Source organism: Pseudophryne corroboree, chromosome 4 (genome assembly GCF_028390025.1).
Source record: "Pseudophryne corroboree isolate aPseCor3 chromosome 4, aPseCor3.hap2, whole genome shotgun sequence".
NCBI classification, from domain to species: Eukaryota; Metazoa; Chordata; class Amphibia; order Anura; family Myobatrachidae; genus Pseudophryne; species Pseudophryne corroboree.
The window spans coordinates 427,342,499-427,361,113 of NC_086447.1; the positions used below are offsets into that span (position 1 = coordinate 427,342,499).

The 18,615-nt window shown below is 43.9% G+C and overlaps 1 protein-coding gene across 1 annotated transcript in view; it reads left to right on the forward strand.

The window, feature by feature from the left end:
• The window catches only part of LOC134910925 (nicotinamide N-methyltransferase-like), a 72,310-nt gene extending 68,076 nt beyond the window's left edge, over positions 1–4,234 (forward strand). Inside the window, exon 3 of the mRNA XM_063919314.1 lies at positions 3,665–4,234. Within this exon, the coding sequence (XP_063775384.1) occupies positions 3,665–4,094 (430 nt within the window). The 3' untranslated portion in view covers positions 4,095–4,234. The remainder of the gene's footprint in view (positions 1–3,664) is intronic.
• The last annotated feature ends 14,381 nt before the right edge of the window (positions 4,235–18,615 follow it).

The window sequence follows — 18,615 nt, forward strand, 5'->3', positions numbered from 1 at the left end:
TGAGTATGCCCATATTTTAAAAGCAGCAACAATTTAAAAGGCATTTTTTCCCTTAACAGCATACTTCCACCCAACTGTGTGCTACTCCTATAATTTATTTATTATTATTTATTACCAGTTATTTATATAGCGCACACCTATTCTGCAGCATTTTACAGATAATTGTCCATTCACATCAGTCCTTGCCCCAGTGGAGCTTACAATCTATATTCCCTACCACATGTACACGCACACACATTCATGCTAGGGTTAATTTTTGTTGGGAGCCAATTAACCTACCAGTATATTTTTTGGGATTGTGGGAGGAAACCTGAGTACCCCGGTTTCCTGAGTACCCCGGAAGAAACCCATGCAAGTACGGGGAGAATATACAAACTCCACACATCTTGTGTACCTCCACTGATTGCACACCCTACACAGTGGGTTTGCAGTTAATACACCACCTGTTCAGGATCCCAACAAGTAGCTAAATGGCAGTGAGAATATAACCTGTGTCGAGATAAGCTCACCACCGGGCCCAATGCGTGGTGAGCGCAGTGGGCCCGCGAGGGAACTTGCTGCACTTGCTGCCGGTATGCCGGCTGCCGCTGTCGGTATACTGAAAGCTGACATCCCAACAGCTGGGAAATTGTATGTATTCCACGTCGTGCACCCCAGATGATTGCCTCAGATGGTTCCTCTACAGGCAGGATGTGCTTCACCTGGATCTTTCCATACAGGATATATCGTACTACTACACAAGTGTTATTTTTCCCATATAGGCCTTGGGCCCTTGTAGGGATCACACCCCACAGTGTAACCTTCGTAATGCGTCTAACATGGCTGCCTCATTTGGTATGCTTGTGGATGCATTGAAAAAGACCTGATGGTTTTGTTGGGACCTTACTCTGGGCATTAGTACACTACAATAACCCCAATGTGTGTCATCTCTTCTACGGATTGACTTTTCCACTCAGGGTAATCCTACACAGTGAGCCCAAGATGACTGCCTCGCCTGGTACCTTGTGAGGGTGAAATACAGAACTCTTGGAAGTTAATACCCAAAATGCCTACACCAATCCTGCATTATGCTTATTTGCACTTAAGGTTTTCTTTTTATGTTGATGTCTATTGCTGTATTACTTAAATCATATGTATTATGTGCATTGTTTTGATGTCTGTAAAGCACCTTGAATGCTTTTGGAGACAGAGCGCTATATATACTGTATAACATTATTAAAACGAGCCCATGCATGCATCTTGCGGACTATTACATATGGCCATTTGTTCTCTGCTGAGAAATCAGTTAAGCCCCCTACACCAGGGCCGTAACTACGTGTGTGCCAAGTGGGCTTGGCACACAGCGCAGTTGCCCTGAGGGCGCACGGCCAGCGGCATGTAATGAGTCAAATTGACTCATTACATGCCGCCTCTGAAGTCTGCGCCGTGCGCCGCGCTGTGGAGGGAGAAGTCAGCAGCGCCGGGCAGCGGAGAAGGAGGAGGAGGGAGGGGGACTGGAGCCGCAGCAGCGCTATTTAATTGGTAGTAAGCGCCGCTGCAGCATCCCCCTCTCCTTCCGTATTGGCTGCCCGGCGCTGCTGTGGATGCTGGGATGCGGTTCCTCCATCCCAGCATCCACAGCAGCGCCGGGCAGCCAATACGGAAGGAGAGGGGGATGCTGCAGCGGCGCTTACTACCAATTAAATAGCGCTGCTGCGGCTCCAGTCCCCCTCCCTCCTCCTCCTTCTCACCTGCCTGCACCGAGGGAGCTGCATGAGGAGCCTGTCAGCAGGGAGATGGTAAGTATCTCTCTCTCTCTCTCTCTGTCTCGGGGACACCGTCTGCCGCAATGTGTAAAAAGAGGGACCGTCTGCCGCAATGTGTAAAAAGGGGGACCGTCTGCCGCAATGTGTAAAAAGGGGACCGGCTGCCGCAATGTGTAAAAAGGGGGACTGGCTGCCGCAATGTGTAAAAAGGGGGACTGGCTGCCGCAATGTGTAAAAAGAGGGACTGTCTGCTGTAATGTATAAAAGGGGCTCTACCTGGTGTAGTGGCGCTACTGTGCAGCGTAATTTGAATAATGTAGAGTACTGTGCACCGTAGTAGGAATTGCTATTATTTTGTGGCCACGCCCCTTCCCCATGAAGCCACGCCCCTATATATTTTTCACGCGCCTACGGCGCGCACTGCCCCTATATTACATGGGGGCGCCACTGTCGTTTCTTGCACACATCGCTAAAATGCCTAGTTACGGCACTGCCCTACACAATAGGCGACCCTCCGCCGAGGTGCCTGACGGCCGATACGTGGGGGGGTGGGGGAAGCGACGGAAGAAGTGAAGTTTCTTCACTGCCCCAGTAACCCGGCTCCATAGAAATGCATGCTAAATATGGACAATCTCGTCCATATTGGCCTGCATGCATAAGCGATGTGGCACCAACGATGAACAAGCGCGGGGCCGCGCATTGTTCATCGTTGGTGCAAACACATTTAACGATATGAACGAGTTCTCGTTCATTAATGAATGAAAACGTTTATATCATTGTGTTATCTGCCAGTGTGTAGGGCCCTTTCAAGTGTTTAGTAAAATAAATGCTCTTACAGTTGTCGTTATGAAGGACTTCACACCTACCTAAGGTGGTTTATAGGAATGTTAAACATTTCTAGTGCAAATACCAGATATTACGAGAATTACAGTGAAAAGTCCTAACAGCCAAGTGCACTGCATTTATTGTAGATGCTACTAAAATGCCAAAGGATTGTTTGTTTGTTTTTTTGTTTTTTAAAAAATAATTGTAATTGTAAAAATCTATTATGTTACCAAATGGGGTGATCATCAGCACTGGGATATGGATAGGAACATGAGAATTGAAAGAAAACCTTACAAATAAACATACATATATAGTAGTCCAGGACCAATGTCCTATGTATGATAAGTTGTTTGTTCTGAAAATGGCTGTGCTACCATGGACAACAAGTAATACATAACACACAAGCAAAGACTGTCCCTTTGTGGTGCACTGAATCAGCTGGCACCATAGAAGATCTCACCAATGTTGATCATTATCAATTTACAAATAAATAAACAGGATAAATAATTGAGAATATGTAATGTTAAAGTGTTTTAGCAAATTCTTATCTAATTATTAACCATCTCTACACTGGCGTATCTATAATGGGTGCAGTGTGTGCGGTGCACAAGGGCCCCTGAGTCCAGAGCGGGCCCCCACCACGCACACTGCACCCATCTCTTCTATGTACTTACCTTTCTGGTGTCCGGGTGTGGGTCCCCTCTTCTTCCGAATCCCATAGCCAGCAGCCGCAGCAGCACTGTTAGTGCTCTGTCTGAGCACTAGAGACTCTGGCACAGTGCCAGAGTCTACAGCGCATGCGCAGGTCTCCAAAAAATCGCCGCCGTGCTATTTTTTGGGGAGACTTACGCATGCGCTGTACACTCTGGCACTGTGCCAGAGTCTCTAGCACTCAGACAGAGCACTAACAGTGCTGCTGCCGGCTATGGGATGGAGAGGAGGGGGCCACAACTGGAGACTGCACACGGGTCCCTCCTCTCTAGATACGCCCCCGCATCTCTACATACTTATTTAGTAAGTTCAAAAGTATGAAGTCTATGATATTTGCTTACTGTAACTGTAGATAATAGTAATTGCCTCTTTTTTCATTTCAGAGATGGATGGCAGGAACAGGAAGAGAAAGTGAGAAGAGCGATTAAAAATGTTGTTAAATGGGATATCTTTAAAAATAGTTGTATAGATCCCCAACTTGTACCCATGGCTGATTGTGTCATCAGTCTCTGGATAATAAATGTAATAAGTAAAACCAAAGAAGAATTCCAGAGGAACATGAAAAGTTTCACATCACGGCTTAAGATTGGTGGACATCTGCTGCTCTTTACTGTGCTGGGTATGACCTACTATAGAGTGGGGCAGCACAAGCATTTTATCCTTACAGTGGATGAAGCTTTTGTACGAGAGTCTGTGGTTAATGCTGGGTTTGTCATTGAGAAGACAGATTTGTGGAATGCTACAGTAGAGTCTGATATTGTTGATTATAAGCATTTGCTTTTCATCCTTGCTCGTAAGGAAAGAGAGGTCTAAAGGTGGAAAATGGGAAGATTTACATTTCAGCTGACCCATATATCTGCTGATGTTACTCCCTTGAAATCTAAACTATGGGCCAAATGTAATAGAGTGAGAGTTTTAAAAAGTGAGAGATTTGGTAAGGTTTTGTAGTTTTTTTTTTTAAGTAGCAATCATTTACACAGCAAGATCAACTTGGTTTTGCAGTGTAAATGATTGCCACTTTAAAAAAAACCTGAAAAACCTTACGAAATCACTTTCTGAAACTCTCACTTTATTACATTTGGCCCATTATTACTGTTACAGCTACACCCAGTTGCCTTTTGTAGTAATGATCTCTGCTGGAGATCCAACAGAGATATACAGTATACTTATTTACCAGAGTAACTGAGACTGGCGCTTCCATTCACAGTACATGTCCCACACCCAGCATTAAATAGTATCTTCCATAAATGAAGTAAATATAGAGTAGCCCTAGTAACGCTTTGAGTATGAAAAGAGATGCTCATATTCTGATTTAATGTTATTGTGATTTTGTTTGCCTCTAGGGCTAAATCGTAACTGAAATTAAAGTTGCTTTAATGTGAGTTAACTATTTTGGGTTATATGTTTGCTTATTTCCCAGCAGCCCTCCTTAACAAATAAAAATATGTCTGTTATTATAATTGAAATTTGTATAGTGTGTTCTATAAATAATATATACACTATCTGGACAAAAGTATTCGGATACCTGACCATTACACCAACAGTGACTGTAATGACATTGTATTTAAACACATATTCTTTAATATGTAGTTGGTACCCCTTGTACAGCTATAACAGCTTCCACTCTTCTTGGAAGGCTTTTCACAAGATTTTTGAATATTTCTGTGGGAATTTGTGCCCATTACTTCTGTAGAGCACTTATGAGGTCAGGCACTGATGATGGACGAGTAGGACTGGCTCGCAATCTCTGTTCTAGTTTATACCAAGGGTGCTCAATGGGGTTGAGGTCAAGGCTGTGTGCAGGCCAGTCAAGTAGTTCCAAACCAAACTCATTAAGCCATGGGGCAGATGTATTAAGCCTGGAGAAATGATAAATTAAAGATTATAACGCACAGCCAATCAGCTTCTGTCATTTTCAAACCCATAATGATTGGCTGGTGCTTTATCACCTTACACTTATCACTTCTTTATCACATCTCCAGGCTTAATGCATCCGCCCCCATTTCTTTATAGATCTTGCATTGTACACTGGGGCACAGCCTGTTGTCAGAAAGTTAGAAGTATAGCAATGTCCAAAATGTCTTGGTATGCTAAAACATTAAGGCCCTCATTCCGAGTTGCTCGCTCGCAAGCTGCTTTTAGCAGCTTTGCACACGCTAAGCCGCCGCCTACTGGGAGTGAATCTTAGCTTATCAAAATTGCGAACGAAAGATTCGCAATATTGTGAAAAGACTTCTCTGTGCAGTTTCTGAGTAGCTCGAGACTTACTCTTCCAGTGCGATCAGTTCAGTGCTTGTCGTTCCTGGTTTGACGTCACAAACACACCCAGCATTCGCCCAGACACTCCTCCGTTTCTCCAGCCACTCCCGCGTTTTTCCCAGAAACGGTAGCGTTTTTTCACACACTCCCATAAAATGGCCAGTTTCCGCCCAGAAACACCCACTTCCTGTCAATCACATTACGATCACCAGAACGAAGAAAAAACCTTGTAATGCCGTGAGTTAAATTCCTAACTGCATAGCAAATTTACTTGGCGCAGTCGCACTGTGGACATTGCGCATGCGCATTAGCGACTAATCGCTCCGTTGCGAGAAAAAAATAATGAGCGAACAACTCGGAATGACCCCCTAAGACTGAGCTTCACTGGAGATAAGGAGCCTAGCCCAATCCCTGAAAAACAATTATTAAATTAATTATGTATGCAATAGATAGCACCTATCCTTGTGTATCAATGTCTATTTCCCAGTGGATTGTAAGCTTGCGAGCAGGGCCTTCCTACCTTTGTGACTATTTTAAATTACTAGAGATGTGCACCGGACATTTTTTGGGTTTTGTGTTTTGGTTTTTGATTCGGTTCCGCGGTCGTATTTTGGATTCGGACGCGTTTTGGTAAAACCTCCCTTAAGAATTTTTGTCGGATTCGGGTGTGTTTTGGATTCGGGCGTTTAAAAAATAAAAAAAAAACCTCAAAAACAGCTTAAATCATAGAATTTGGGAATCATTTTCATCCTATGGTATTATTAACCTCAATAACCATAATGTCCACTCATTTTCATTCTATTCTGAACACCTCACACCTCACAATACTATTTTTAGTCCAAAAATTTGCACCAAGGTCACTGGATGACTAAGCTAAGCGACACATGTGGGTGGCACAAACACCTGGCCCATCTAGGAGTGGCACTGCAGTGTCAAACAGGATGGCACTTAAAAAAATAGTCCCCAAACAGCACATGATGCAAATAATAAATAAAACAAGAGGTGCAAGATGGAATTGTCCTTGGGCCCTCCCACCCACCCTTATGTTGTATAAACAGGACATGCACACTTTAACAAACCCATCATTTCAGCCACAGGGTCTGCCACACGACTGTGGCTGAAATGATTGGTTGGTTTGGGCCCCCACCAAAATAGAAGCAATCAGTCTCTCCTTGCACAAACTGGCTCTACAGAGGCAAGATGTCCACCTCCTCCTCATCCCCCGATTCCTCACCCCTTTCACTGTGTACATCCCCCTCCTCACAGAGTATTAATTCGTCCCCACTGGAATCCACCATCACAGGTCCCCGTGTACTTTCTGGAGGCAATTGCTGGTAAATAATTGTAATTGTAAAGCGCAACGGAATATGCTGCGCTATATAAGAAACTGTTAATAAATAATAAATAAATGTCTACACGGAGGAATTTTTATAATTCATTTTTATAAACATCATCTTCTCCACATTTTCTGGAAGTAACCTCCTACGCCGATTGCTGACAAGGTGACCGGCTGCTCTAAACACTCTTTCGGAGTACACACCGGAGGGGGGGCAACTTAAGTAAAATAAAGCCAGTTTGTGTAAGGCCTCCAAATTGCCTCTTTTTCCTGCCAATATACGTACGGACTGTCTGACATGCCTACTTGGATGCTGTCATATAATCCTCCACCATTCTTTCAATGGTGACAGAATCATATGCAGTGACAGTAGACATGTCAGTAATCGTTGGCAGGTCCTTCAGTCCGGACCAGATGGCAGCACTTGCTCCTGACTGCCCTGCATCACCGCCAGTGGGTGGTTTTGGAAATGTGATCATTTTCCTGGCAGCTCCAGTGGTGGGAGAAAATGAAGGAGGAGCTGTTGGCGGGTCACGTTCCGCTTGACTTGACAAGTGTCTCACCAGCAGGTCTTTGAACATCTGCAGACTTGTGTCTGCCTGAAAGAGAGATACAACGTAGGCTTTAAACTTAGGATCGAGCACTGTGGCCAAAATGTAGTGCTCTAATTTCAACAGATTGACCACCCGTGAATCCTGGTTAAGCGAATTAAGGGCTCCATCCACAAGTCCCACTTGCCAAGCGGAATCGCTCCATTTTAGCTCCTCCTTCAATCTCTCCAGCTGCTTCTGCAAAAGCCTGATGTGGGGAATGACCTGACTTAGGCTGGCAGTGTCTGAACTGACTTCACGTGTGGCAAGTTTAAAGGGTTGGAGAACCTTGCACAACATTGAAATCATTCTCCACTGCACTTGAGTCAGGTGCATTCCCCCTCATTTGCCTATATCGTAGGCAGATGTATAGGCTTGAATGGCCTTTTGCTGCTCCTCCAACCTCTGAAGCATATAGAGGGTTGAATTCCACCTCATTACCACCTCTTGCTTCAGCTGATGGCGGGGCATGTTCAGGAGTGTTTGCTGGTGCTCCAATCTTCAGCACGCGGTGGCTGAATGCCGAAAGTGGCCCGCAATTCTTCGGGCCACCGACAGCATCTCCTGCATGCCCCTGTCAGTTTTTAAAAAATTCTGCACCACCAAATTCATTGTATGTGCAAAACATGGGACGTGCTGGAATTTGCCCACATGTAATGCACGCACAATATTGGTGGCGTTGTCCGATGTCACGAATCCCCAGGAGAGTCCAATTGGGGTAAGCCAATCTGCGATGATGTCCTCAGTTTCCGTAAGAGGTTGTCAGCTGTGTGCCTCTTATGGAAAGCAGTGAAACAAAGCGTAGCCTGCCTAGGAACAATTTGGCGTTTGCGAGATGCTGCTACTGTTGCCACTGCTGCTGTTGTTGCTGTGGGAGGCTATACTTCTACCCAGTGGGCTGTAACAGTCATACAGTCCTTAGTCTGCCCTGCTCCACTTGTCCACATGTCCATGGTTAAATGGACACTGGGTACAACTGCATTTTTTTGGACACTGGTGACTCTTTTTCTGACGTACGTCTAACACCAACATAGTTGTCAATGCCTGAGTTATCCGCTTTGCAACCGGATGACTGTTGTGATATTTCATCTTCCTCGCAAAGGACTGTTGGACAGTCAATTGCTTACTGGAAGTAATACAAGTGGTCTTCTGACTTCCCCTCTGGGATGACTATCAACTCCCAGCAGCAACAACAGCAGCGCCAGCAGCAGTAGGCGTTACACTCAAGGATCCATCGGAGGAATCCCAGTTAGGAGAGGACTCGTCAGTCTTGCCAGTGACATGGCCTGCAGGACTATTGGCGTTCCTGTCTAAGGAGGAAATTGACATTGAGGGAGTTGGTGGGGTGGTTTGCAGGAGCTTGGGTACAAGAGGAAGAAGGGATTTAGTAGTCAGTGGACTGCTTCCTCTGTCACCCAAAGTTTTTGAACTTGTCAAGGACTTCTGATGAATGCGCTCCAGGTGAAGTATAAGGGAGGATGTTCCTAGGTGGTTAACATCCTTACCCCTACTTATTACAGCTTGACAAAGGCAACACACGGCTTGACACCTGTTGTCCGCATTTCTGTTAAAATAGTTCCACACTGAAGAGGTGATTTTTTTTTTTTTTTGTATTTTGATTAGGCATGTCATCCCACGGACAACAGGTGTCTCCCCGGGTGCCTGACTTAAACAACCACCTCACCATCAGAATCCTCCTTGTCAATTTCCTTCTCAGAGCCACCAATACCCATATCATCATCCTCATCAACAGTGACAACATATCCTCATCAACAGTGACATCTTCAATTTGAATATCGGGAACTGGACTGTGGGTGCTCCTTCCAGCACTTGCAGGGGGCATGCAAATGGTGGAAGGAGCCACCTCTTCCTGTCCAGTGTTGGGAAGGTCAGGCATCGCAACAGACACAATTGGACTCTCCTTGTGGATTTGTGATTTAGAAGAATGCACAGTTCTTTGCTGTGCTCTTGCCAGCTTAAGTCTTTTCATTTATCTAGCTGGAGGATGAGTGCTTCCATCCTCATGTGAAGCTGAACCACTAGCCATGAACATAGGCCAGGGCTTCAGCCTTCCCTTGCCACTCCGTGTCATAAATGGCATATTGGCAAGTTTACGCTTCTCCTCAGATGATTTTAATTTAGATTTTTGGGTCATCATTTTACTGAACTTTTGCTTTTTGGATTTTGGATTTTACACGCTCTCTACTATGACATTGTGCATCGGCCTTGGCAGACGACGTTGATGGCATTGAACCGTCTCTGCCATGACTAGTGGCAGCAGCTTCAGCACTAGGTGGAAGTGGAACTTGATCATTCCCTATTTTACACTTCAAATTTTTGTTCTCCATTTTTTAATGTGTGGAATTAAATGCCAGAAATATATCTGGAATTAGACGGCAGTAATCACTAGATAGATACCAGATACCACTGTGACTGGAATGATGATGACCTATGCACAGTGACAAGACACGGGGGGTCATTCCGAGTTGATCGCTCGTTGCCGATTTTCGCAACGGAGCGATTAAGGCTAAAATGCGCATGCGCATGGTACGCAGTGCGCATGCGCTAAGTATTTTAACACAAAACTTAGTAAATTTACTCAGGTCCGAACGAAGAATTTTCATCGCTCGAGTGATCGGAGTGTGATTGACAGGAAGTGGGTGTTTCTGGGCGGAAACTGGCCTTTTTCTCGGAGTGTGCGGAAAAACGCAGGCGTGCCAGGATAAAACGCGGGAGTGTCTGGAGAAACGGGGGAGTGGCTGGCCGAACGCAGGGCGTGTTTGTGACGTCAAACCAGGAACGAAACTGGCTGAGCTGATCGCAATCTGTGAGTCTGGAGCTACTCAGAAACTGCTAAGAATTTTTCTATTAGCAATTCTGCTAATCTTTTGTTCGCTATTCTGCTAAGCTAAGTTACACTCCCAGAGGGCGGCGGCCTAGCATGTGCAATGCTGCTAAAATCTGCTAGCGAGCGAACAACTCAGAAAGACCCCCACTATCACAGCACCCTACAGCAGCAAGATGCAGCACAAGACACTGGACTTTTTAGTCACCACAATGCAGCACTGACACTGACCAGTGATACTGAGCACTGTTCAGGATACTAGAAGTGACACCGAGCAGCAAGATACAGCAATGGGCTACTGTACTGTACTACTATATACTGGTCACCACAATGCAGCACTAACACTGACCAGGGATACTGAGCACTGATGAGGATACTAGAACTGACACTGGGCAGCGAGAACAGCACTGGATTACTGTACTGTACTACTATATACTGATCAGTGGTCAACACAATGCAGCACTAACACCGAGCACAGGTATTGAGCATTGTTCAGGATACTAGAACTGACACTGGGCAGCGAGAACAGCACTGGACTATTGTACTGTACTACTATATACTGGTCACCACAATGCAGCACTGACACTGACCAGTGACACTGAGCACTGTTCAGGATACAAGAAGTGACACCGAGCAGCAAGATACAGCAATGGGCTACTGTACTGTGCTACTATATATACTGGTCACCACAATGCAGCACTGACACTGACCAGTGACACTGAGCACTGTCCAGGATACTAGAAGTGACATGGAGCAGCAAGATACAGCAATGGGCTACTGTACTGTACTACTATATATACTGGTCACCACAATGCAGCACTGACACTTACCAGTGACACTGAGCACTGTTCAGGATACTAGAAGTGACATGGAGCAGCAAGATACAGCAATGGGCTATTGTACTGTAGTACTATATACTGGTGGTCACCACAATGCAGCACTGACACTGAGCACAGATATTGAGCTTTTCAGGCAGAGAACGTAGCCACGTCCTCTCCGCTCAATCTACAATGCACAAGTGAAAACGGCTCTTTATATGGAATATGAATCTCGCGAGAATCCGACAGCAGGATGATGCCGTTTTGCCTCATTCGGGTTAACCAAGCAAGGCGGGAAGAACCTAGACTGCCTCGGACCCGTGTAAACCACGTGAAGTTCGGGCGGGTTCGGATCTCGACGAACCAAACCCGATCATCTCTAGTTATTACCCAGTTGTTGTTTTTTTCATTGTTGTTTCCAATTGTAAAGCACAACGGAATTAGCTGTGCTATATAAGAAACTGTCAATAAATACATAATAAATAAAAACAGCCCCATACCATTATCCCTCCTCAACCAACATCACAATTTGCATAATGCAGTCAGGCAGGTAACGTTCTCCTGGCTTCCGCCAAACCCAGACTTGCCCATCTCATGTATCCAGTGCTCCACAGTCCAGTGTTGGTGTGCTTTATCCCACTCCATCTTACGCTTGGCATTGGACTTGGTGATGTTAGGCTTGCATGCAACTGCTCGGCCATGGAAACCCATTCCCTTAAGCTCTCGCTGCACAGTTTTGTGCTTACATTAATGTCAGTGGAAATTCAGAACTCTTCAGATATGGAATCAGCAGAACGTTGGTGATTTTTACGCAACATGCACCTTAGCAGTCGTTGTCTCTGCTCTGTGATTTTACATGGTCTTCTGCATCATGGCTGAGTTGCTGTTGTTCCTAACCCCATCCACTTTCCCAGCAGGGATGAAATTTCATGAACCGTTTATTGCAAAGGTGGCATCCTATCACAGTACCACGCTTGAAGTCACTGAGCTCTTCAGAAAGTCCCATTTTGCATCACAAATATTTGCAGATGGAAACTGCATGGTTAGGTGCTTGATTTTATTTACATGTGGCCACGGGTCTGATTGAAACACCTGAATTCAATAATTAACAGATGTGGCCAAATACTTTTTCCATATAGTGTACATTTTGGATTTTCCGTAGACATCCTCGTGTGTTAAAAAATCAAACATGCACCTTATTTGGGTGGATCTTTGTTTCTATTGCACTAGTGACTCAATTGCAGGGCTGGATCAAGGTCTACTAGTTACCTTATTAGAGTACCGCCTCACATTTAATAGTATTTCCCCATAGTAGTGCCCTTGTTCATAATATGTACCCGCAGTATGGCTGCAGTTAATAATATGCCCCCACAGTAGTGCCCCACCTTAATAAAACTACCCCACATTTGCACTAGCTAATGATATATCCTTAAAGTAGTGTCTGTTAATATTCCTTCACAGTAGTGCCAGTGTAAATTAAATGACCCCACAGTAGTGCCCCAGTTAATAATATAACACCACAGTAGTGCCAGTTAATGATATTATATGCCCCCACGATAGTGCATTACTGATATAGTATGCCTCTACAGTAGTGTCTCAGTTAATACTCCCCATTTAATATGCCCCAATATGTTAATGTGACTAATGCCCACACTCGTGCAGTGCCTCATACTTTACGTTCCTAGACTGTAGTGTCCTATATTCCACTGTCTCTACAATAGAATGTTGGTTATGGCAATCAAGTACAGTAATCTTCATGGGTCCCCAAGCCAAGCAAAATCAAAATAATAGAGATACCAATTTTACTGGTATTCATCTGTCACCAATGGAGTACATCCAAAAGGCAGTCTAGCAGCAGTAGTGGGCTTCTTGCACCATCACTGATGCTGCAGCTGCTAAATCATCCCTATGATTAGGGAAATGCTATAGAGAAGTTCTACACCATGTTACCATAGGCATGGGTAGGAGCCGGCACAGGGGTGCCACAAAATAACCACCCAAATACCAAGGACTAAACATCATTTACTGTCTGGGGCCCTAGAGTTGAGAGCACCCTCCCATGGCATGACAGCCATGGCATGATAAAGTCAAAGCCATTTTGTCTCTCTAGAATCCATATTTGTGCTATTCTCTATAAATGTCTATCAGCAAATTCAGCAATAGGTTAGTGGAAGGTACCGACCGTTGCAATATATTTGCCCACATGGTAACGGCTTTGTTCAAAATAGTGCTTTGTGGTTAGACAGATACGAGAAATGCTAATAGGTGTCAGACATGTAAAGATAGTTAAAACAGCTACAGTTAACCTTTAAATGCATACTATCACAGACATAGAGCATGCTAGAAATTATTAAGAATATGACGTACAGTATAAGATTGAATCATTAGATTAGCCAATAAATGTAGGGGAAACTAGGCTGTTTATGTAAATCCAGAGTGCTTTATAATGAGCTGCAATTGAAAATAAACTTCCTTTTTTTGCACTTCTCTTCCTGGTTCACAAGAGAGTGACCAAAGACAAATCTATATTTGTGTTTGTTACTTACCGCAATTGTGAAAGAGATCTACTGCTTCATGTCTTACTGTGTGCCTTGTAAAGAGGTCCCTGAGGTTCTACAAGGGTCCAAATTTATCACTGTTGAGGGATGCACAAAAACTTTTTTCTACTTTGTGGTTATATACAATTCCACTGATTAATAAACACCTATATATATTTGCATGGTGAACAAATAGGCACATTTATTCCATAAATATGCTCTTGGTATCTGCTCTTAATCAGATTTATATATCCTGTTTATAGATTCACACATGTGTAGCATGCATGTGTGTGCAATGATGTCTGAGTGTGCACTACCTCAGAAATCCCTTACATCTGAGCCACTTGCCTCTTCTCTGACAGAATCAGACTGATAGGAAGTATTAATACAGTTTTATAGTGTGATTAGATTTAACACTCTCTGTAATGGACTTAACAAAATTGCATCCAAGCCCTTAAAAGTAACTTTTATTCAAATATTGCAGGGATTTGGAGTTTACTATTTTATCAATAATGAGATGTGGGCCATGGGCTTCAACAATAGCCTGTCACAGGGAGGCTAAAAAGCAAACTAATGGCTTATGTTATCACTGTACTGTATTTCTACGTTCCGCCCTGGCTGGGCTACTCTGCATGTGCAAGTAGTATTTGCTAAAGAGGGAGCCGAGTCTTTTGCAATGTTAAGAAGGCATTAGCTAGCGAAGCAAGAAAGCAAAGCTTTACAGAGCTTGGTAAATGGAGCTTATTCTATGCAGGCAACATACAGCAGACCACTATGGGAACTACTTTACCATACATTAAGAGAAGTGATGTGCGGAGAGGTTAATGGCTGGTGAGGCACTACTAATATCAGAGCCAGATTTGGTGGCGCATTTTAAAACAATTAGAATAACACAAAAAATATAATACAGGTTGAGTATCCCTTATCCAAAATGCTTGGGACCAGAAGTATTTTGGATATCGGATTATTCCGTATTTTGGAATAATTGCATAACATAATGAGATATCATGGTGATGGGACCTAAATCTAAGCACAGAATGCATTTATGTTTCATTTATACTTTATACACACAGCCTGAAAGTAATTTTAGCCAATATTTTTAATAAGTTTGTGCATTAAACAAAGTGTGTGTACATTCACACAATTCGTTTATGTTTCATATACACCTTATACACACAGCCTGAAGGTCATTTAATACAATATTTGTAATAACTTTGTGTATTAAACAAAGTTTGTGTACAATGAGCCATCAAAAAACAAAGGTTTCACTATCTCACTCTCACTCCAAAAATTCTGTATTTCGGAATATTCCGTATTTCGGAATATTTGGATATGGGATACTCAACCTGTAATACAGTATGTGTAAGTTAATTATTTTTATACTTAAATTCTGGAGTGCACTGGAGTATGACAGGTTAAACACTGCCTACCCTGATCATACATCACTCATTAAGAAGTGGAGATATCTGCTGTTGTACCACCTCCATAAATGGCCCTTATACTAAAAGATTTGGCAACCCAAAGAAAACAGCCATTTTCTGAGGACTGACTGCTAAACTGGCATCTGGGCAACAAGTAAAAACAATGGAAATTGCATAGGTAGGATAGAGTTTATTTTATTGTAACAGGATGCTGCTGCAGAGATAAAGTAACTGAAAGAAATATAACTCTCTCAATTTTTATTTTGTTTGCCTTTCTCTACTTGTAACTAACCTCTTGCTGTGGTGGGGTGTAAAGTGTTGAGACAACAAGTCCAACTAAGGAATTAATATTAAATTATGACCAGTGTTAAATTCAGAGCCATAAGTAGACATTTTGGTGCCCTGTGCCAGAAAGAGAAATGGTGCCAACTCCAGAGCCAGCCCTAGCCAATTTGATGCCCTTGGCAAGATTTTGGCTGAGTCTCCTAGTGCCATGCTAGCTCCTAGCCTTTTTACCAGTCATTCAGCTAACGGTATTAGATTTTGTTTACCTGGGTAGTAGGTTTTCAGCTTATCCCATGCCCCCAGGTTATTCTCTATACTACCTGTATTCAGAGATGTGCGGCGGGCACTTTTAGTGTTTTGTGTGTTGGTATTGGTTCTAATTCCCCGCTCGTGTTTTGGATATAGATTAGTTTTGCCAAAACCACCATTTTGTGTTTTGGTTTTGGATCTGGCTAAAATCACAGAATTTGGGGGTAATTTTGATCCTACAGTATTATTAACCTCAATAACATTCATTTCCAATCATTTCCAGTCTATTCTATACCTCACAATATTGTTTTTAGGCCAAAAGGTTGCACCGAGGTGGCTGTATGACTAAGCTAAGCAACACAAGTGTGCGGCACAAACACCTGGCCCATCTAGGCGTGGCACTGTAGTTGCAGACAGGATGGCACTTAAAAAAACTAGGACCCAAACAGCACATCATGCAAAGGAGAATAAGAGGTGCAATGAGGTTGCTGTATATGACTAAGCTAAGCGACGCAAGTGTGCAGCACAAACACCTGGCCCATCTAGGAGTGGCACTGCAGTGGTAGACAGGATGGCAGATATAAAAAAGGCTCCAAATAGCACATCATGCAAAGATGTAAAAGAGGTGCAAAGAGGTAGCTGTATGACTAAGCTAAGCGACACAAACATTTGGCCCATCTAGGAGTGGCACTGCAGTGTCAGACAGGATGGCACTTAAAAAAACTAGTCCCTAAACAGCACATGATGCAAAGAAGAAAAAGAAGTGTATCGAGGTTGCTGTATGACTAAGCTAACCACCTGGCCCTTCTTGTAGTGGCATGCAGTGGCTGAATGTTGAAAGTGGCCCGCAATATTTCAGTCCACTGTCAGCATCTCCTGCACACCCCTGTAATTTTTCAAAATTTCTGCAATTGGTGGACTTATACGGCAGTACCCCTGGACTAATACAGCAGCACCCTTGGACTTATACGGCTGTGTCAGACAAGATGGCACTTTAAAAAACCATGCCCCAAACAGCACATGATGCAAAGATGAAAAAGAGGTGCACCAAGGTTGCTGTATGACTAAGCTAAGCAACAAAACTGTGCGGTACAAACACCTGGCCCATCTAGGAGTGGCACTGCAGTGGCAGACAGGATGGCACTTAAAAAAACTAGGCCCCAAACAGCACATCATGCAAAGAAGAAAAAGAGGCGCAATGAGGTAGCTATATGACTAAGCTAAGCGACACAAACAATTGGCCCATCTAGGATTGGCACTGCAGTGTCAGACAGGAGGGCAGATATAAAAAGGCCCCAAACAGCACATCATGTAAAGATGAAAAAGAGGTGCAATGAGGTAGCTGTATGACTAAGCTAAGCGACACAAACAAGTGGCTCATCTAGGAGTGGTATTGCAGTGTCAGACAGGATGGCACTTAAAAAAATAGTACTCAAACAGCACATCATGCCAAGAAGTAAAAGAGGTGCAATAAGGTAGCTGTATGACTAAGCTAAGTGACACAAGTGTGCGGCACAAACACCTGGCCCATCTAGGGTTGGCACTGCAGTCCCACTGCACTAATGGTGGATACCGGAAGCACATCTAACACCAGCATAGTTGTTATGGCCTTAGTAATCTGCTTTGCAACAGGGTATATATAGATAGATAGATAGATAGATAGATAGATAGATAGATAGATAGATAGATATAGATATACGGCAGTATCACTGAAATTATACAGCAGAATCACTGGATTTATACGCCAGTACCACTGGAATTATACAGCAGGATCACTGGAATTCTATGGCAGGATCACTGGGTTTATACGGCAGTACCGCTGGACATATATGGCAGTGTCAATGGACATATATGGCAGTATCACTGGACATATATGGCAGTATCACTGGACTGGATTTATATGCCAGTACCACTGGAATTATACGGCAGGATCACTGGAATTATACGGCAGGACCACTGGATTTATACGGCAGGACCGCTGGACATATACAGCAGTATCACTGGACATATATGGCAGTATCACTGGACTGGATTTAAACGCCAGTACCACTGGAATTATACAGCAGGATCCCCTGGAATTATACGGCAGGAACACTGGAATTATACGGCAGGATCACTGTATTTATACGGCAGTACCGCTTGACATATATGGCAGTATCAATGGACATACTGTATATGGCAGTATCACTGGACTGTATTTATACGCCAGTACCACTGGAATTATACTGCAAGATCACTGGATTTATACGGCAGGATCACTGGATTTATACGGCAGTACCACTGGACATATATGGCAGTATCAATGGACATATACGGCAGTATCACTGGACATATACAGTAGTACCACTGGACATATACAGCAGCACAGGGACACCCCCACTGGACTGATGCAGGACAACACAGCACCACTGCTATGGACTGGACTTATACAGCAGCACTGGACATATGGCAGCAGAGGGCACCACCACTGTGACTGGACTGATGAAGCACAATACACCACCACTGGACTGGACTTATACAGCAGCACTGGACATATGGCAGCAGAGGACACCACCACTGTGACTGGACTGATGAAGCACAATACACCACCACTGGACTGGACTTATGCAGCAGCACTGGACATATGGCAGCAGAGGACCACTGTGACTGGACTTGCAGCACAAGACATTAACACTGAACTGATTCAGGACACTGAGGACTGAGACATGTCCTCTCTCTACACTCTCCAATGCCGGAGTAAAAATGGCGGCGACGCGCGGCTCCTTATATGGAATCCAAACCCCGCGAGAATCTGACAGCGGCATTATGACATTTTACCTCAGTCTGGTTTCCGAGTCAGGCGGGAAAACCCAAGCCCTGACTCGGATCCGGGCTCGGGCAGTGAAGCTTGGTAGGGTTCAGTTCTCTGAGAACCAAACCCGCTCATCTCTACCTGTATTGCATGTTGTTTTGATGTACCCACTAACTTATGTTTTATGTTTATATTACCTGTGT